Source organism: Aphidius gifuensis, linkage group LG4, assembly GCF_014905175.1.
Source record: "Aphidius gifuensis isolate YNYX2018 linkage group LG4, ASM1490517v1, whole genome shotgun sequence".
Lineage (NCBI taxonomy): Eukaryota > Metazoa > Arthropoda > Insecta > Hymenoptera > Braconidae > Aphidius > Aphidius gifuensis.
In genome coordinates this window covers 736,016-757,217 of record NC_057791.1, presented here as the reverse complement: position 1 = coordinate 757,217, position 21,202 = coordinate 736,016, and the positions used below count along the sequence as shown (strand labels likewise).

At 25.1% G+C, this 21,202-nt stretch overlaps 7 protein-coding genes across 14 annotated transcripts; 3 read left to right on the top strand and 4 right to left on the bottom strand.

The window, feature by feature from the left end:
- LOC122853682 (mannose-1-phosphate guanyltransferase beta-like) lies at nucleotides 1-409 on the top strand. The gene is made up of 2 exons (XM_044154098.1): nucleotides 1-226; nucleotides 276-409. The coding sequence occupies exons 1-2, from the start codon at nucleotides 1-3 to the stop codon at nucleotides 407-409; spliced, it is 360 nt and encodes a 119-aa protein (XP_044010033.1).
- Nucleotides 410-3,515: 3,106 nt separating this feature from the next.
- Nucleotides 3,516-5,886, bottom strand: LOC122854244 (stromal cell-derived factor 2-like protein 1). The gene is made up of 4 exons (XM_044154726.1): nucleotides 5,702-5,886; nucleotides 5,395-5,590; nucleotides 5,079-5,309; nucleotides 3,516-5,011 (listed from the first exon to the last, which is right to left on the bottom strand). The coding sequence occupies exons 1-4, from the start codon at nucleotides 5,778-5,780 to the stop codon at nucleotides 4,852-4,854; spliced, it is 666 nt and encodes a 221-aa protein (XP_044010661.1). The 5' UTR covers nucleotides 5,781-5,886; the 3' UTR covers nucleotides 3,516-4,851.
- Nucleotides 3,743-4,609, top strand: LOC122854243 (palmitoyltransferase ZDHHC22-like). The gene has a single exon (XM_044154725.1). It carries the CDS (start codon nucleotides 3,743-3,745, stop codon nucleotides 4,607-4,609), a length of 867 nt encoding a protein of 288 aa, XP_044010660.1.
- Nucleotides 5,887-6,494: 608 nt separating the features above from the next.
- LOC122854238 (serine/threonine-protein kinase meng-po-like) lies at nucleotides 6,495-11,109 on the bottom strand. 2 transcript variants are annotated; one of them, XM_044154716.1, is made up of 6 exons: nucleotides 10,756-11,109; nucleotides 9,896-10,151; nucleotides 8,877-9,138; nucleotides 8,517-8,799; nucleotides 6,810-8,455; nucleotides 6,495-6,725 (listed from the first exon to the last, which is right to left on the bottom strand). In XM_044154716.1, the coding sequence occupies exons 2-5, from the start codon at nucleotides 9,959-9,961 to the stop codon at nucleotides 7,033-7,035; spliced, it is 2,034 nt and encodes a 677-aa protein (XP_044010651.1). In that variant the 5' UTR covers nucleotides 9,962-10,151; nucleotides 10,756-11,109; the 3' UTR covers nucleotides 6,495-6,725; nucleotides 6,810-7,032. The 2 variants fall into 2 exon arrangements, with proteins under 2 accessions (XP_044010651.1, XP_044010652.1); XM_044154717.1 differs by lacking the exon at nucleotides 10,756-11,109 and having other exon boundaries at nucleotides 9,896-10,157.
- On the top strand, nucleotides 11,083-15,694 carry LOC122854237 (rho GTPase-activating protein conundrum). 7 transcript variants are annotated; one of them, XM_044154711.1, is made up of 5 exons: nucleotides 11,083-12,006; nucleotides 12,691-13,086; nucleotides 13,165-13,406; nucleotides 13,477-14,812; nucleotides 14,878-15,694. In XM_044154711.1, exons 2-5 carry the CDS (start codon nucleotides 12,936-12,938, stop codon nucleotides 15,249-15,251), a joined length of 2,103 nt encoding a protein of 700 aa, XP_044010646.1. In that variant the 5' UTR covers nucleotides 11,083-12,006; nucleotides 12,691-12,935; the 3' UTR covers nucleotides 15,252-15,694. The 7 variants fall into 7 exon arrangements, with proteins under 7 accessions (XP_044010646.1, XP_044010648.1, XP_044010649.1 ...); XM_044154713.1 differs by having other exon boundaries at nucleotides 11,609-11,707; nucleotides 12,771-13,086; nucleotides 14,878-15,683; XM_044154714.1 differs by having other exon boundaries at nucleotides 11,743-11,806; nucleotides 12,771-13,086; nucleotides 14,878-15,683.
- LOC122854235 lies at nucleotides 15,391-18,980 on the bottom strand. Its single transcript, XM_044154703.1, has 9 exons — nucleotides 18,740-18,980; nucleotides 18,483-18,671; nucleotides 18,163-18,405; nucleotides 17,661-18,086; nucleotides 17,145-17,597; nucleotides 16,731-17,061; nucleotides 16,438-16,643; nucleotides 16,157-16,360; nucleotides 15,391-16,077 (listed from the first exon to the last, which is right to left on the bottom strand). Exons 1-9 carry the CDS (start codon nucleotides 18,861-18,863, stop codon nucleotides 15,707-15,709), a joined length of 2,547 nt encoding a protein of 848 aa, XP_044010638.1. The 5' UTR covers nucleotides 18,864-18,980; the 3' UTR covers nucleotides 15,391-15,706.
- Nucleotides 18,981-19,498: 518 nt separating this feature from the next.
- LOC122853681 (nuclear receptor subfamily 2 group E member 1-like) lies at nucleotides 19,499-20,831 on the bottom strand. Its single transcript, XM_044154097.1, has 5 exons — nucleotides 20,828-20,831; nucleotides 20,589-20,729; nucleotides 20,430-20,525; nucleotides 20,039-20,113; nucleotides 19,499-19,584 (listed from the first exon to the last, which is right to left on the bottom strand). Exons 1-5 carry the CDS (start codon nucleotides 20,829-20,831, stop codon nucleotides 19,499-19,501), a joined length of 402 nt encoding a protein of 133 aa, XP_044010032.1.
- Nucleotides 20,832-21,202: the final 371 nt, after the last annotated feature.

Here is a 21,202-nt window from a genome sequence, read left to right as displayed (position 1 = left end):
ATGTGTCTTTATTTATCATTATTACGAGAAAAATCACCAGATAAATTATACACCGGTGATGGAATTGTTGGAAATGTTTTAGTTGATCCAACAGCTAAAATTGGTAAAGATTGTAGAATTGGTCCAAATGTTACAACTGGTCCTGATGTTGTACTTGCTGATGGTTGTTGTATAAAACGTTCTACAATTCTTAAATCAGCAACAATTAAAGAACACCCTTGGCTTGATATATTTGTTATTATTATTATTTGTTGATTTTTTTTTTTGTTTTGCAAATAGATGCATAGTTGGCTGGCGAAGTATTGTTGGTCGTTGGGTAAGAATGGAAGGAATAACTGTTCTTGGTGAAGATGTCATTGTCAAAGATGAATTGTACATTAATGGAGGCCTAGAACCTCAAATTATATAATAAATAAAATATAAATAAACAAATAAATAATCAATACCAATTAATTAATTTATTATATAACTAACGTTGGTCAAAGTTTAGCCATTTTTGCATCTTTTTCGTCTTTTTGGTCATTTGTCGGCCGTTGATGAATTTAAGTGTTATTTGTTTATAATTAATTTTTTTATGTGTTTTGGTGAGTCAAAAAATTATTAATTAACATTTAGTGATAATTTCCGGTATTTTTATATATATTTTTTATTATTATTATTATATTTTTTAAATTACTATTATTATTATAAAATTACCGACTTGTCGATAAGTAAAAAATCTATGGTAATCTACTTTTGATACATAATTTGTCTGCTAGGTGGCGCGTGGCTTTGTTCGAGTGAGGACGTGCGTCGTTTAATGTCGTGATTTTTTTCACTTATTTTTGCAATAATAATTGTTAAATAATTATAAATTGTTAATAAATCGGTTAATTAAATTTTTCTGAACAAAATGTGCTATAATTTATTGCGAAATTTTGTGAATTTTGGCAAAAATTAATGGACCTGTCAAGACTCTTGGAGCTGACAAAGGCAATTGTTAATTTGTTGAATAATAAACAAATGGTATGTAAATATTATGTTTTTTCATTGTTATTAATTATTTAGCACATAAACAAACATGAATACGTAGTTTTTTTTCATAAATTGTTGAAAAATAAAATATAAATTTAAGGTTAGGTTGTCAATTTTTATTAAGACAAAGAGATTATTAATTTATTTATAAATAAATATAAATTTTTGATATTTATAGCATTGTTGTAGCATCCTTAATGATTAACAATCGTTTTTTTATTTATAACAATCAAAAAAATGTGAAATATTTCAACATCAATTTTCTTTTGTTTGAGGGCTTTGTCAGTTTTTAGTGTCAGTGTTTAGAATCCATTCATTGACTTTAAAACTTATTTTTTTATTGTTTATTTGTTTATTTATTGTTTATTATCTATTTTTTAATAAATTTACTATTTATTTATTTGTTTAATTATCATTTATTTATTTATTTAATAATGCCATTTTTATTTACTCTTTTTTTGTTGATAATAATAACTCCAATTTGACAAATATCCATGACATAATGTTTATTTAATATTTTTGTTGTTTACAGACACATAAAAAAAAATGTGGATAACGTATTTGATGTTCTCATGCAGTTATTCAATTATTCAAACAACATTATTAGCAATGAGACTTAACAAAGGACTCAAATTGGTTTGTCATTCAAGCCAAAATTATTTTTGAGTACAGTAAGTTATTTTATATCATTTTTTATAAATAACAGTATTTAACTATTAATAATTTTATATTTTATTGTTACAGTTGTATAAAATTTATTCATGGCTAAAACATTATTATTGCCAATACATGTAATATCAGATTTACAAGAATGTGAACAACTAGGACTGCTTGAATGCTTAAATATAACATAAACAATAGCAAGGAAATGATTATGATGTTAAAAGTGTCACTAGATTCGTCGTTGATTTTACTTTGTGTTAGCAAGTGTGTTTTAAAGATTAACTAAATTGTTTATAAACTATTTGACAATTTAACAATCATCAAGTAATGATACTCTTGACCCAGCAACAAAAAATCATCAAGACCCTCTACATGATATGATTATGCTTCATCAATGATGAATCCCTGATTATGAAAAATCATTACTCAATTATTTACATGTTGCACGTACAATTGAATTTAAAAAATGGTAGGTTTCAATGAAATCCACCACCTCATGAATTGTCTACTAAGATTTTATCATAAAACTTAATCTTTCTTTTACTTTAACAATCACAGGCTGTTGGTGTCATTTATTATCATGCTGTTAACTCTAATGTATCATTCATGTTGGTGGTATTCATGACTTGTCATCTCATATGATTGTATTTATTTGTTACTGGAAGAACAATCAATAACATCACGTGGTGCTGGTATTATTGACTCTCTATTGTGATCTTTCTCATGCACCAGTTATCGTTGTTGTTATTGTTCAACATTGTCTCTGGTAAAGTGCTGTATAGTGATTCTTATAAATAACAACATGATGGTATATTGAAAGAGAGTTGAGAGCTACTGAGAGCATCAGAGAGCATAAGAATATACTGCCTCTACCAAATGGCTTGCCTCCTCTCTATCCAAGAGCTTGTATACATCAAAGAGCTTGCCGCTATAGCAACTACGTGTATATTATCAACTCAGCCGACAACTCGGGACCTTGTTTTAAAATTGATAAAACACTATTGCAAATCATAATGATATCAATAATAAGTTTCAAATAAATAGACTTATTATAAACAAAAATTCTATTGAGTGCTTTATAAACTATATGAGTTAACAAGTGTTATTTTTTTTCGTTACACTAACAAGTAGTAGTAAAAAGTAGTGAAAAGCAGTGAAAAGTGTGTATTTAAAAAAGTTTTGGTAACAAGTGTAGTGATTATTGTTTTGTGTTGTGTGTGTAGTGCTTGTGTATGATTATTGAACCTGTTGATGATCCGATTGAATCATCATATAAACTACATGGAGTCCAGCATCAACTAGTCTTCATGGATTGCAGTATCCTGAGCAATTTTGATGACCAGCGTGGGAAGATGAACATCCGCCTACAAGGTAAGATTTTATTTAGTTGATGTAATTGCATATGCTCTTTGTTTATATTATACTATAAATAATTGATAATTGTATGCAAATCCCAAGTACTTAATTATCATTAAATCCATCTAAAATTTGCTGCTTAAAGCGCAATACTGTATTCCATTTTTTTCATACCACTTTATAATAACACCACGTTATTTAAATATTCAGTGTATGTGTAATAACAGTGCAGTATTTTATTTAAGTATAAATATTTTTCTTCATTAATATATTCCCATGCTACTGCTCAAAATCATATCGTATACATAATAATTTTTAACACTTGCGTTTTATTTACGATTTAAATATTGCGCCACAAATATGAAAAATGCGTTTTAAATTCACCATATTGCTACTAAACCTCGCCATGCTTTTTTATAATAATAATAATAATGATAAACAGTGATGTTAAAAAAAAATATAAATGTAAACAAAATTATATATTTTGTTGCAATTGTTTAATGTATTTAATCGTGATTAACAATATATTAATAACAAATTAGAAGACTCTATGACAAAAAAAAAATGCACCCACTCTAGCTTCAGGTAAATATTTTAATGAAAAAAAGTTCCTAATATTTTATTTAACTTATAAATTAAAATAAATAATTTAATTTTATTATTTTCCCTCTATAGATAATAATTCAAAAAGTAAAAAAATAATAAAATAATGACAAAAAAAATGGGATTATTGTTGTCAAGGATGGCCATAAAATTTTGTCCAATTTTGGCATTAATTTTTAGCATCATTGTTAATTTTATAACTCTATACATAAATCAGTGTATATCTTTGATTTTTTTATTTACATCAATTCAAGTTTATCTTAATTGGTACTCAATTTATAAATCATCATTAAATACAACGACAATAAGAGATCCTGTGAAGCCATCTGAAATGATTACAATAAACATGATGACTTGTTATGACAAAGATGATGATAATGATGATGATGATCATCAAGAATCATCAAGAATTAAATGTTGGTACTGTGATAAATGTTGTGTTTATACATATAAACCAACTCAACATTGTAATGCCTGTAAAAAATGTTATCATTATCGTAATCATCATTGTTTTTTCATTGGAACTTGTATTTTACAAATCAACATGGGAAATTTTATTCTCATTTGTTTTTACACATCAATGGCATGTTTTTATTCACTTATTATCATTGGACCATTTATTTATAATAATTATTTAAATGAAATTAATGATAATTATTTAATGATATTTTTAAATTTTTGTTTTCCAATGGCATTTGCTAAATTTTTAATCATCAATCATGATATTAATAATTTTCTTTTAATAACATATTTTAATATTTTATTTACTATTTTTTTTCTTTGTTTTTTTTATGGTATTTATAAATTTATTTGTTGTTTAACAGGTAAACAATTTTATTATCCATATAAAAAACAACGATATGATATTTATGCTATTTTTGGTAATTATGGATTGTTGAATTTTTTATTTCCATTTAATGGTTTATTGGAATCTAGGTGCATTGATGGAAAATATACTTTAAAAAATATTTAATTGTTAATTAAACTGTTAATTTATTTATTTTTTTTTTTATTTAAAAATTATAAATTGTAGCAGTAATATGAAATTGTTTAGATATTATCAACTAAAAATCTCTAAATTTTTCTTATTTTTGTTTGTTTTAATAATCATGATACTTGTCAAATGGAATAATTATTATTTACAATTTGAATCAAGTAAATTATGTTTGTAATAAATAAAAATGTATAAAGTTAAATGAGATTTTTGGCAATAGTTTATAATTCATCATGAAATGAACTTTTAAAATCTGTTGGATGAATGAAAACACCTTCCATAACTTTCCATTGTGCTTGACTGTCTTTTGAATAACTACCAACAATTTCAACTTGTCCATTTATTGGTGATCCATATGTTCTTCCAGATGTTGATAAATAACTAAATAAATAATTGTATTTATTAATTTATCAGTATTTTAAAATGAAATATTAAATAAATTACTTACACATTAGTATCAATGTGATATAATTCAACTGTATCTTGTCTTTCCCAATATTCATTGTCATTTTGACAAATAACCTTCCAATGATCACCACTGTCACCTTGTCCATCATCATTTCCATAAGCTGATACTTCTTGTTGTCCACTTAATGGTGATGATACTCTGTGTGAGTGTAAATTTTTTTTTGTCACACTGTGCTCCAATCTGATTGTGTCACCACATTTAATTGGTTTTCTATTGTTTAATTGATATAAAAATAATGATTATTAGTTAATCAAGATAATTGAAATATACTTAAAAAATTAATCAATTAAAATACCCTCGAGTGTCAATTTTGTTGGTTGGTCCTTTGACAATCCAGTGAGAATTATTATCCTCTTTTGTTTCAGTTCCTGTGACTGATTGTTGTCTACTTCCACTTCCATATTTAATATCATGAGAATGTAGTCTTGCTCCATTATGATTATTCATTAATTTAATAACTGAACTATATGTTACATATTTTGTACCTTTTGCTGTAAACAAAAATACAGTTGAAGATGAAAATTAACACGTCAACAAAATTTTAAAAAATATACATTTGTTACTGATTTATTGATTATTAATTAATTAATTAATTGGTATACCTTTTATTTGGATTATTATTGTTAATAAAATTATTATTTTCAAGAGAATAAATCTCTGAGACACCCACCACGTTGCCATTGCTGATACGATTGATAAATCACAATTGATCACAATGATAAGATGAAAAAAATAATAATATTATTATGAGAGAGAAAAAAAAACGCGTGGGACAATTTGATTCGTCGCTTGTTGTTGTCGCTCATTAGAAATTAAAACAATAAGTTCGTATAAAAGTCGAAAGGGGGTGTTGCTGACGCTTTTTTTGGTCGGCCATTTTGTGTACATTTTATTATTATTTTCGGTTGGCGCTCAATCGCACGGCAGTTGTATAGTTTTTGATCTTTTCCGAATTCGTTGATATTTTTATAATGCTCATTTATTTTTGTATTTATTATAATTAATTAATTGATTTATTACATGTGTTGTGATATAATAGTGTCGATTGTGAACCTAATCAAGTATTAAAGTATAAAAGTTTGAGTAAATTGTTCATTTTTATTGACAATTGTTTTTTTTTTTTTTTTCTTTTCTCATTTTTGGTTGTTTATTATTGATAGATGTTTTTTAGTTTTTGCAATTGTTTAATTATATTGTTGTATTAATAACGTGTTTTTTATTTATTGTGATTATTGTCATCAAAGTGTCGGTGAAATTGTGTCATGATTTTGTAAAAAATAAAAAAGCTAATATACTCCATTATTCGACAATACAATTCTCAGAAAAAGTACGCCATCATTTTTGAGTAAGTAAGACATTTTTTTTTTCTTAAAAAATTTTGCATAAAATGGTTTTATATTTTTTTCAAGTATCATATATTTATTTGTCTTTATACAATTATTATTTTAATTATTAAATAAACGCCAACGCCATTTTACATTAAACAATCAAAAGGAAAAAAAAAAAAAGTACTTTTGATTATCGTTTTTTTTTTTTTTTTTTTATACAATTAAAAATTAAAAAATAATATATCAACACTAGAGTCCCCATCATCATCGTCATCAGCAGCAGCAGGTTTATCAAGACCTGATTGACAAAAATAAAACATTTTTTTATATTTATTAATTTTTCTTTTGATAAATATTATAATGCCCAATGAAAAATACTTACCGATATTTTTATACAATTTATCATCAACCTCAAACAACTGTTGACTAAAAAGTTTACTCCAATTTCATTTGTCCATACATATGACAAGTATAATTTTTTTTTTTTTTTTTCTCCAATATATGGTCCCTTTCTTAGATTAATAATTAAAAAAAAAAAAAAAAAACCCCATTCAGTTATAAAATGAATATTATTATATAAATTAATTTGATAAAAATATTGTTAATCAATTGCTGACTGATCTGCTTCCACTTCTGCTTGATCCACCACCACCACCACCAGTTTGTCTTTTAGCTGATTCAGATCTAACAACAGTACCTTGTGCAACTCCATAATGTTCATAAGCATCTTTTCCATAAACAGTTGTATCATTATTATCATTTATTTTATTTTTCAAATGATCATCATTAACAACAACAGTTGATGTAAAATTTTGACTTTGTGCTGTGTTTATTGTTTGAATTGCATTAAAACTTTGCATTACTAAATGTGAAGCAATTGGCATTGTCAAAAAACTATTGTTATTATTAATTAATGGTTGTTGTATTTTTATTTGATTTAAATTATTATAATTAACAATTAATTTTGGATTATCAGAGTAGTCAATTGAGTTGGTACCACTACTTGATCCTTGTGCAATTGATGATGAATCATTTAGCATAATATCGTTGTTTTTTTGTTGATATTTTTGATGATTATATGTTGAATTAATGAGATTTAAATTTTGTACTGGTACTGTTCTCAATGGTTGTAAATCATTAATACCAAGTTTTGGATCACCATTTGGAAAATTTGCAAATTTAGCAATTGTTTGCATTTCTCTAGCAACTTGTGGTGCAAATGGATTACGTCTTTCTAAATTTTTCAATGATGGTCTATGTGATGATTTTGTTTTTTTATATAATTTTTCATTATTATCATGATGATGACGATGATGATGATGATGATGATGTTGGTTATTTGTTGTTGTTGTTTTTAAATTTTCACTTGTTATTGGTCTTTCTGGTGATGATTTTGGTATTTTAATACTTGGTCTTCTTTCAGGAAAATGTTTACCTTTCATATTATTTTTGTTATTATTATCATCATCTGATAATTCTAATGTTTCATTTAATTTATCAATTTCTTCAAGTATTGATGATGTTGATTCTTCATCTTCATTTTCTTCAATAATTGCACTTGCTTGTATCCATTCACGTATTCTATCTTTTTTTTTACTTCTATCAACAGTTGTTTCAATGCCAAAACGTGTTAATGTATAAAGTAATTGATTTTTTTCTTCTAATGAACTATGAAAACTATACATTGATGGACATAATTCATCTCTTTCTTCAGCTCCACCAGTTTGTGCTTTTTCAGCACCAAGTTTACCAAGCCATCTATCATCTAAATATTTATTTATTTCCAAAACACTTATTGGTCTTTTATCTAATTTTGGCTCTAATAATCTTTTAAACATTCTTTGAGCTTTTGAACTTATTAATTGAAATAATTTTGGTTTTTTAGCAATATTTAATGTTGCTGAATGCCAATTTAAATATCTTGTATATCTACGATCATCCATTGCTGCTTTTTGCCATGGTAAACAACCAGTTAAACAAACAAATAAAACAATACCAAATTGCCAAATATCATGTGATGTTAAAGCTCTAAAAATTAATAATAATAATAATTATAACAGTATTGATATATTAATAATTATATACTTACTTGTATGTTTCATCAGTATTTATTTGTAATACTTCTGGTGGTGAATATGGTAACCATTCATTGTGTCTTCTAACAATTGTATTAATTTTTCTTGTTTCACCAAAATCACATAATTTAATACGTGAAAAATCACTTTTAAATACAAGAATATTATCTAATTTAATATCACGATGAACAAGATCTCGACTGTGTATATGATGAACAGCTGCTGCTAATTGTCTTGCAACTCTTTTTGAATGTAATTCACCAAGACCAGTTTCAGTAACATTTGATGTTAAATCACCTTTTAAAATTCATTTTAATTATTAAATTATATATTAAATTATTATTATTATTAATTATTATTAATTATTATATTACCAAGTGGTGCATATTCTTGTGAAAATACATAAAATCCAGCAGTCTCAAATGCAACATCATATGTTGTTATAATATTTCTATGAGGTGATAAATGTAATCCATAATGAAATTCACGATAAAAATCAGTTATTGGTATATATGCTTTTGGCAATGCTTTTAATACCATTTCAGTTTGTGTTGATTTATGTTCAGTTAATAATATTTTACCAAACCATCCTTCACCAACTATTTGTAATATATCAAATTCTTCAGCAAGATTAACCTGAAGACAATACAAATTATTTAATTCCATTTCACTTGTAACTTTTTTTTTATCATTTAAGCAGCAATAAACAATAATTATTATTTCATTTTTTTTTATTTAATCCAGTCGTTTCGAATTCACAATTGTAACTAACAAAATTTTCTCTCCCTTTTATCTCATCAACATCATCATCATCATCATCACAACGAGAGAGTTTTTCATCGAATAAGTAAATTTAAATATATATATTTTTGTATATGTGTGTGTGTGTGTATAATGGTTTAATCTGAGAAATCTATATTTAAATATCCCAAAAACCAAGTAATGTTGTCCTTCATTTTGACTGGACTATACTGAGAAAGCATGGCAAAACACACACAAAAAAATAAATGATGATGATGATGATGATGATATATGTCAAAAATTTTCTTTGCTTTGCGTTGATCTAAATTCACGTGTTAAGACAAACAGCCACACACACAGACACACATTTACCAATTGCTTTTTCACTTTAAATTGACTTTTTTTTTTTTTTTTTTATTTAAATTTATTTATATTTTTATTCTGAGAAAATTATTTGTTGTGTGTGCTTGATTAAATAATAAATTTAAATGTTTTAAAAAATTTTTTTTAAATGCCAAAAATAGATAGTTTTGTGTTACTAGAAACTAGCAAGTGTTACTATTTATGGATTTATAATATTATTTAGTATTTTTAAAATTAATTTATAATTATTTAATTTTTTTTTTTTTTATATAAATATGGTTTTACATACCTGTTCTAATTTAAATTCACGTACACGATGAATTGAACCACCAATTGATTTTTTTGATACACTCATGATATAATGTTGATTTTTATATTTTTTAAAAAGTATATATTTTACTTGGAAAATAATTTAATTTAGTGTCTTTGAACGATTATTATATTGGATTATTGCCAAAGGGCACCGCACTTAATTTCCAGGATCAAGGAAATTAATTATATGAACTCAATTCTTGGTAATGAATTTATATATATTTTTCTTTAATCTAACAAAAGAAAATAAAAAGAAATTAATAATATAATTTATCAATCAAATATAATATCTTTAAAAATAATTTATTTTTCTTTTTGTTTTTTTGGCACACGATATGATTTTTTTTTTTTTTTATTATTACGCGATAATAAATTGAATGTTTATATTGATAAATAAACAGTACTTGTTTTATTTATTTAACTTGACCTAATTTTTTTTTATTTCAATGACTCAAAAAAAAAAAATAAAGTAAAATTTATTATTTAAAAAAAACAAGCTGATTATTTTAATGATGATTGCCAAATAAATTATTGAGAGATTTTTAAACTCGTAAATATTAAGAATATAAAAAATACATACGAGTTAGTATATAGATCAAATTCTGGCGAGACATAATATATTTTTTACTTCAAAAAGATTTTTCAATGAGACAACGAAAAATAAAATTAAAAAAAAAAAATTCCCAACTAATGCTATAATAATATTATTTTGCAATAATTTTTGGTATATATTATCTGTATATTTTGGCTAACACAATATACAAACTTGCAAAATTATTTATTTAAAATAAAAATCTACAGAAAAAAGTAAATTAAATATTAAATTTATGACCTTACTCTGAATTTTCTACATTTTTATTATTTTTTATTTCAAAATATCTTGTTTAAATTATTATACTCTTATAATAATAATAATTTTAAAAAAATTTGCTTGCACAGTATATTTATTTATTGTTTATTTATTTATTTAAATTATTAAATAATAACACTGTTTATATTATTTTGAATAATTATGTTAAATTGACTCAGTTTTTTTTTTTTGAAATAATATTTTCTGAATTTGGATAATAGTCAAATTGTGGATGTTTTAAATTTGTATATTTGTTGCACTGACTAGAGTTGCACATACTACTTGGTATTTTGTGTGTCTACTTGAAGCAGTATTAATAAAACACCGACCGGAAAGCAACTGAGCTGATTTTGGCTTCGAGCCGGTTTGCAAGATTATATCCCAAGACGACAATGCATTTTATTTTAATTCAATAATAATGATAATCATTCAATTAATTGAGATTATTAAAAAGACAATCATCCAAAAATTAAATTAAATTATATATTATATAATAATATAGTATTGCGGGTTGTTTTTTAATAAAAAAAAAAAAAAAAAACAAAAATAATATTATTTATTTATGTAAATCATCATTAAATTCATGTTAAAAAATTATAGGTAATTTAAAATTAGATAAAAGAAAATATATGTATTATGAATATACACCTGTTGGCGGAAAGCAAATGAAAATGAAAATAATCATTTCGAAATGAATGCGATATCATTTCGAAATTGTGTGTATTTAACAAGCGCCTCCTTACGGTTTTTCAAAGATTTATTATAATCTTTCTCTCCCTCCTTGTTTTTTTTTTTTTTTTTTTATTTGATAAATAATTACGACGATTGCCAGTGATTGCCAGTTTATTATCATCACACATATACACACAAATATATTTCAAGAATTTGGCGGCCTTCTTGAGTCTCAACTCAGACTTGCTTGAATTTATATATACACAGGTATATATCATATGCTTACTCAGCTTTTGCTATTTGCCCACATATACTTAAGACTTACATGTCTATATGAATATGTTGTGTTGGGCATACATTGAACAGGTATCCTTCACAAGTTTCTCTCCATGGATTATAATAATAATAAGAGAAAAAAAAAAATAGCTGCGCCTCCGCAATGTGTGTTTTTTTTTGTTTTTTAATTTTTTTTTTGCGGTTATTCACGGCATTCAACAGGTGCTGGTCGTCAAACGACCTCGAGGGATAAAAAAATTATTTTGCCCTTACATTACTCTCTTTTAACTGTGAGTTTAAATTAATTCATTCAAAAAAAAAAAATATTAAATCAATATATAGTTTATAATATTTATTTTTAAATTAATTACTACTCATTTGTGTGTTTATTTTTTTTATTTTTTAAATCTCTTTGTTTAAGATAAATTGCCATAAATAATTATTTAAATTTTCATATATATACAGTAGATTTTTTTTACTCCAAAAATGTTTGTTTTTATATACAACAACAATAACAACAACAACAACTTGTAGATATTTTTCATTTTCATTGATTGTTTATTCATCTAATTATTTATTTATTATTTACATTATTATTATTATTGTTATTATAATATAAATAAATTTAATCAGTGTGTGTACACGTCATTGAGTTGCTTAGCAGTTTTGTGTGTGTATACAAACATTTAGCCTTCATTGATGATGATGGTGGTGGGGCATCACAACATCATCATCATCAGAAAGTTTAAAAATATTTAAAAAAAAAAAAAAAAACCTCTCAAAGTTGTTGTATATCTGTCAAACTGGGAGGTTATGTTTTGCAATAAATATTTGTGACGTTTTCTTTCTTTATTTATTTATTATTATTTATTTTTTTTCACTCATTATTATCATTATTATCGTAATAATTATCACGACATTAATGTATTTTTTCTATTTTTATATTTCGTTTAATTTTATATTTTTTCTTTTAGAAATTTAATTTAAATTTAAAATATTATAAACTATATTTGAATAATTATTAAAAATAGACATAATTTCTTATCAACAACAGGTTATTTATACACACAGTGATTTATTTTTTTGTGTTAAATAATCATTTGAATGAATTTAAGTGAAGTGTTTTCATTTGCATTGAGTATTGTGTAAAGACACATTATTGTTGGACATATATATTTTTTTTTTTGGTGCTTTTATTTAATAAATTATTGATAAAAATATGGATCGTGCACATGGTATGACGTATTCTGGTGGTGAAGCACATCTTCATGAGTACTGGGAGGCATATCAAAAAATGGTTGAAGAAGAAACAAGAATGTTAGATGAATATTTGGATGAACATGAAGAGTGTAGTCCAAGAAGTTATGATGGTAAATTTAGCAAACAAAATATATTAATTAATAAATTATCTAATTGAGTAAATAAATAATAAATTTATAATTCAACAGAAGGTGAAGCAGAAGCTGAATGGCTTCGTGCAGCAGGTTTAGGTGAATTAACAGAACCATGGAAAGCTGGTCGTGAAGTACAACCAGAAGAAATTGGTGCAGCATGTTATCGTTTATCAAAAATACAAACAGAAGCTGTTAAACGTCGTGTAAGATCATTAAATCATACTGTTAAACAACGTTTTAATCAACGTACAAGAGCTAAAAAACCAGATATACGTGATGTATTTAAAGACGTTGAAGTAAGTATTATAATTTTTAATTAATGAAAAATTAATAATAAATAAATAAATAATAAATTAATATTTACAGGTATCAAGTACAGGTACAAGATCACGTAGTGCAACACCAGATTCATTAGATTCAATGACTGGTGAAACAACTGAAAATATATTACCATCAACAATATCAAATGATACCAATAATAATAATATAAATGTACCAAATTTTGTATCAATATTTAATAGACCAAAATTTGGTGAAAAAGAAACAATAAGAAGATTAACAAGTGCACCAATAATACAACCAACAAATTCACCAACAACATCAACAACAACAACAATAACAGCAACAGCAACAACAACACCATCATCATCATCATCAGCAGCAGCGTCATCGTCAGCTTTACCATTACAAGAAATATTTCGTAAAACAGGACATAATTGGTCACATCGTGGTGATATTGCAAGTGACACTGAAGGTATACAATTAACTGGTTTTCATAGATTTGGAACAATACACTGGTCAATGCCTGTTGTTATGCAAAAACGTAGTGACAGTGATCCAAGTGAAGTATCATCAACAACAATTACAACAACAACAACAACAACAACAACAAAAACAACAACAACAGCAGCAGCAGCAACAACAACTGTTAATTATGATGATGGAGCACAAGTTGATTTATCAAATAATGAATCAACATTAAAAAAAAATAATACAGGACATAATTCAGTAACAAGAAGTCACAGTAGTTTATATGGTTTAAATAGACCAATTGATAATATCATAACACGTCCATTAAATCGTACATCATCACATGGACATTTAAGTTTTGAACAAATGTGGAAAGCTAATGATGTTGATAATAGATATAATAATAATAATGATGATGACGATGATGGTGATGATGATATGGAAACATGGAAAAATAATGAATATGATGATAAACAAAAAGTTGAAATGATGTCACAAAGAGATATTACAAGATTACAGCCACTATTATGGCTTGAACTTAGTGCTGTATTTGATAAATATAATGTTCCACTTGTTAAAAGAAAACCAGCTAAACGTAGAAGAAAAGCTGGTAATTTATTTGGTGTATCATTATCAACTTTATTATTACGTGATAGTCAATTAACAAATGATGAAAATAATATACCACTTGTATTTCAAAAATTATTAAATGAATTATCATCACGTGGTATTAAAGAAGAAGGAATATTACGTGTTGGTGGTAATAAACAAAAAGTTGAAGCATTATGTTGTGAATTGGAAATGGATTTTTATAGTAAACCAAAAGATATTGATAAAATATTAAAAAAAACAACATGTCAAGATTTATCAGCAGTTTTAAAAAAGCTATTACGTGATTTACCACAACCATTATTAACTGTTGAATTAATTGATGCATTTTATCAAAGTCATGGTAATATATATATTTTATTGTAAATTATTAAATTAACATGTATTTTATTTTATTTTTTGTTACAGGTGTTAAAAATTCAAATGAGCTATCTTATTCATTGAATTTATTAGTTTTATTATTACCAGTTGAACACAGATGTACATTAAAAGTATTATTGGAATTTTTCAATTTAATTATTAATCATCAAAATTTAAACAAAATGTCAATTCATAATGTTGCTATGATTGCTGCACCATCATTATTTCCACCAAGATATATACATCCATTTGATCGTACTGATTTAACAGCACAAGTTAATATGGCTGCTGTATGTTGTCAAGTTACACAAGCTATGATTATTAATGTTGATAAACTTTGGCATGTTCCTAGTAATTTAATATGTCAATTACGTAGACAATCAGAGGAAGAACGTTTTCGTAAATATAAAAAAAAATATTAAAAATATACAAAAACAACAACAACAATCCAATTAATCAAAAGAAATATATAGAAAAATTAATAGGCTGGTGCCTTTTTGTTATTTATAAGTCGAGTATTGTATAATTATTTAATTTAAACTAAAAAAAAAATATCATTAATTAAGTATATTAAATATATTTTTATTTTTTATCAAATACTAATGGTGCAATAATTCAAGGTGCTAAATTTTGACTCATGTCAATTTATTTATCGTCTTATTGACTAGTATTATTATTATTCATAGATTATTTAATATTATCAAGTAACTTTTAAAGTTGCCAATAAATCAAGGAATTTTTTCACGCCATATTATATTTTATAGATATTATATATTTGTGTACATTTAATAAGAATAATATTTTTGCAAAATGCTAATAAAGTGCCAAATAAAATTTATTTAAAAATGTAAGAAGAAAAAGTAAATATATTTATGAATTATTTTTCATCATCAGATTCTGGTGATTCACGTTTTTTAGTTTGATCTTGATATGCACGTAATCCAGCTGGTTCAGTTGTAGATGATGATGTTGTTGTTGTTGATGGTTCACTTGATGAACTGGTTTCTTGACTGTTGTCATTTTGTGCATCTTCATACTCACTTTCAGTTGTTGCTTCACTTGGTTTTATTGATGTTGATTCAGTGTCTGATTTTGATGATGTTGTATCTGTTGTTGTTTCTGATGTTGATGATGTTTTATCAGTAATTTTTGGTTTATATCGTTGGCTTGATGTTGCATCAGTTGCAGATATATACTCCAAATTAAACGTTGAATTTTTTAAACATTGTGGATTTTTCTTTTCGTGTTCTAAAAATAAATAAATAACAAATAAACAATTGTCAATGATTGATTATTAGTTTGTTAGAAAAAGGAAAATAAATATTACTTTTCAATTCATTGATAATTTCTTTGAGTTCATTGTCTTTGAATAAAAATAAATTGACTCTTCTCTCGTAGCCAATTGTTGCAGCTGGTAAAAGTAATTCAGAATCTTCTCTTGTTCCAATTATTATAACATGATGACCAATTGATTTAAATTGCAACAATGCATCCATATAATATGATCCTCTTGTTGAATCCAACATTGCAACTAAACAAATAAAAATATTATAAATATTTATTTAAAATAAAAATATAAAATCAAATGGAAATTAAACTTTTTTATACTTATTGATATTCTTCGACCATTGTACTTGGAAATATCATGATTAATTTGTGTAATATTAATTTTTTTAGTTGGTATTTGTGATATATTTTTTTTCAAATATTCAACTGCATTTATAACTGAACATTTGACGGTTTGATTAAATGACAAATGCATTGGTGATGTAGTAACATAAGTTGTAAGACCAATTTTCATATTATATGAAGCTCTGAAAATTAAAAAAAAAAATTACGTTATATCAATAGTCCTTTTTTTTTCGAATAGAAATTGATTTAATAGTGATAATAAAATTTACGGAAAAGCAGTAACAATTCTTTCAGTTAAATCAAGTGCCATTGATTTCATTGAATTAACTGAATGATCAATAATTAAATAATATCCAGAACTTTTTTGTATATCTTGACTCAATGATCTTATCATTCTTGATGTATATTCTTTTGTTTTTAAACAAACTGGAAATTCAGTTAAATCATTACCAGATATCCAACCATTTTTATATGTACAAGTTATATTTTTCATTCCCATTATAATTAAATTTTCATTGCAATTAAGTATACACTGTTGTCCACCAACAATATCACTGCAATTCCAATAGCCATTATCAACTGGTGGTGGTACCTCACAAGCTTTACAAAAACAAAAAAATATATTAAATTACCAATGATTGATTTTTAATATTTATAAACATTATAATTATATTTTATCTTACTTATTTTGCATACAAATGGCTGTTGACTTTTACAATCAAGACCATAAAAATGTGGTTTAACATGATCACTTCTATCTAAATTAAGACACATTGAATTATCAGTTGTATCACTTTCCATTTCACTAGCAATTTGTGCCCAAGGTGGATAACCAAATTCATCACGTTGTTTTGTTATTTTTTTATTATTATGAATCCATTTCCATTGATCAATTTTTTTAGAATAAATACCTCCAAGCCATACATGTGATATTTCTCTTGGATGATCACCCATTGCTTCAATTATTAAATTAATTGGATTAATATTATCAACATGAGCAAGTACACTTCCTCGTTCACGACAAAAATCTTGACTTTCTTGCCATGTTTTATGAATTGGATAAATAATATAAGTACTATTATCATGTGAAAATTTAACTGGTTCATCTAACCAATCATCCTCATCATCATCAGAATCTTAAACAAAAATAATTAAAAATAAATACAATTAATAAAAAATTAATTAAATTTTTAACTTACATTCTTCACAAACAAAATCTCTTTTTCTATCACATGTTGTTTCTACAAATGTTGAATTATTTTCAATATGTCTATCTAATAATAAACAACCATCATTTTTTTCTGGACGTCCAAATCTCCATGGTGGATAACCACTTTCATTTGTTAATGAATTTAATACAGAACCAGTTGCCATCCAAACCCATTGTCCATATGAATAATGTGCACCAATCCATAATGATTCAAAATCAGGTCTTGTTTTAGTCATTCCTTTAGCTAAAATATTAATGACAATTGGATTTTTTAATATTGCCAAACGTGCACCTTGTGTACGACAAAATGTTGCTGCTTCTTGCCATGTTACTCTTCCATGATAAAGTATATATGTATTTCTATTTATTTGTACCCATTTTGATGGTATTGGACTTGATATTTCTTCATCATCTCCTATCAAAATTAATTTTTAAATAAATAATTTTTATGTCTTGTATAATGATAAATAATAAAATAAAAAAAATATTACGTTTTTCACAAATAAATGGTCTTTGTAGTCGACAATCAAGATCAATAAAATTTGGATGTTCATGTGATCGTCTATCAATTGCTAAACATTCTTTTGTTGGTCTAACTGGTTGACGACTCCATGGTGGATAATCTTCAACATCAACTTCCATTGATATTTCTTTTTCCCATGGTCCAGTTTTTTTATCAATCCAATGCCAAATGTTGTCAATTCTTCTTCCACCAAGCCAAGTGTCTTCCATCACTATTTAAATAATCAAAAAAAAAAAAAATAATAATTATAGATACAAAATAATTATATTTAAATAATTTTTTTTTCACCTATATTTGATTGAGCAATTAATTTTGCAACACCAAGTGCTTTTTCCATTGTATCAAGTAATGCCAATTTTGAATTATAACTTTGACAAAGTAAATTTGCCTCTTCCCAAGTAACACGTTGTGAAAAAAAAAGATATTGCATTCCATTTTGATGATAATACTCGACAACTGGTTGTCGTTCTTCTCTACCTATTTAAATATAAATTAATTCAATTAATAATTATTTTATTGAAATTTAATATTTATCAATTACTTACATTCTTCATTGTTAAATATATTTGGTCGCCAGCCTAATTGTGCTGTTGGTAATCTTTGAGCACGTATATCTATTTTTCCAAACACCAATATACCCAAAAATAATATCAAATATTTTTCAATCATTTTTTTTTTTTTTTATATTATCGACGTTTCGATCCGATTGTTACAAATGTTAACGTCAAAATGAAGGTAAATTAGTGTTTTATAGAAACTGATTAGTCTGGATAATAAATAATACTCAATACTCGTGAAACCTTGTACCAACTCAACATAATTATGAGTCATTTTTTTTTTTTTTTTTTTTTTTTATTACAATAACAATGTTTATACAATACAGAAATTTAAGTGCATAATACTTGATAAATTTTTTTTATGTGCATAATAATTATTATGTATAGGTAAAGTTACAATTAATATTTTAATTTATTGAATTGATGCAATGACTCTATCAAGTGCAACATCACCAATTATTGGAACAAATAATGCACAAGCTAATTCACGTGAACAACAAGAAAATAATAATGTTAATAAAAATAATATATTTGCTAATCTATTATTATTTTGATTATGATAATTTTTATTTTGTAATTGATATTTTATTAAATCTTCTAATGATGAATTTCTTGCAGTTATCATTTTATTAAATGCATCATCACTTGATGTTGCTGTTAATTCTTCTGTTAATAATAATAATATGGTTATTTAATGATAAATATAATTGTTTTTTTTTTGTTGGGAAAAATAAAAAAGAAAACAAATTAATCACCTGGACGACAAAGAGTAAATGTTTCTAAACATGATATTTCAATTTGATTCAATTGTAGTTTTGTCATTTCTGCACGTACTGATGATAAAAATTTTATTATTGATTTATTTGTTTGATAATTTTTATATTCAAGTTCAGCCAAATTAATTGGCCATAATCCAGCATGTAATAAAAATATTGCTGACCAATTTTTATTTAATATATCATTTTGATCTTGTATTTTTAGTTGACTAAAAATTTCATGATTTCTTGCACTACGAATTGATGATAAAAATATTTGTGCTGTTATTTCATATTGTATTGCTTCACCTTGAAAAAAAAATTAATTTCTATTATTCATTTATTTTAATTAAACAAAAAAAACATTGTTTAAAAAATATATATTATTATTAACCAGGAAAAATAAGCCTTGGTGGTGAAATCATTTGTGGTTGAAAATTAATTGATGTTATTTTATCAAATGATTTAATTTTTGTTTTTTCAATTGACTCTGTTTGTTGTTTATTTAACATCCAAGATGACATTGTTGAACTAGTTGATGATGATGATGTTGTTGTTGTACTGCTGCGATGATTTTTAATTCGAGGACCTCGTTCTTCTTGAACAGCTAAAAAAACATAATATGAAAAAAAAAATAAAAATCATTTTAATTTTATTGATCTGTTATCATGCATGAGAAAGTAAAAAGCAAGTATTTTTTTTATTTTTTATTCTACAGTTGATTGAGATTTATTTGCCGATCGAGGTGTTTGACGGGTTGGCTGTCAATTAAATGTGTTGACATGTCCTCGAAACTTTGGTCAGACGTGTGTCGACCACGCGACACTATATTTACTTTTTTTTTTTTTTTATTTATTCAATTTTATTTTTATTCACTTCTCCACCCTTGCTCATTTTTATATTATTATTATTATTATATTTACCTGATGTATTCATTTGAACAGAAAAACATTTTTTTAATCGACAATGAGGACACCAATTTCTTCTTGCTTTATCAATCAAACATGATCCATTACCAGCTGTAATTTTAAATATTTAATATATGAATTAAAGATGATTATTTTAATGACAGCATTAATTACCAATGCAAGTATAAAGTGTTCCTCTTCTTATGGATCTTTTAAAAAAACAAGAACAACCATCACAACAATAAACACCATAATGTTTACCATAAGAACGATCACCACAAACTTTACAAGCAACTGGATTTGGCAAACTTCTTCCTAAACAATATATTATTTATTATTAATATTTATATAATTATTATCTAATAATTAAAACACTTGTTGATAAAATAAAAAAGGTACTTAACTGCACTTACCCATCATAAATAATTTGAATGAATATATCAAAGAGGCAAGTGTTACCCGATGAAAAGGTGAACTTTGATTGAATATTATTTTGTGATTTAGAACATATCATTGTAACAAAATAAGGGTAGAAACAGAGAGGGGATAAAAAAAGGGACAATCACCTGAACGATGCTCAAGTGGTGATAAAAAAAATATTTGTTTAAGATTCTATAGCGTCATTCAAACAAAGTCTTTTCCGGCGAATAAATTTATATCCATTCACACTTAAGCTCGAGCTTTAAATAATACAACAACAAATCCTTTTTTATTTATTTATTTATTCATTTTTTTGTCACTAATTTGTTTTTCTTTATTGCTCAAGTGTATATATATATTATAAAAAG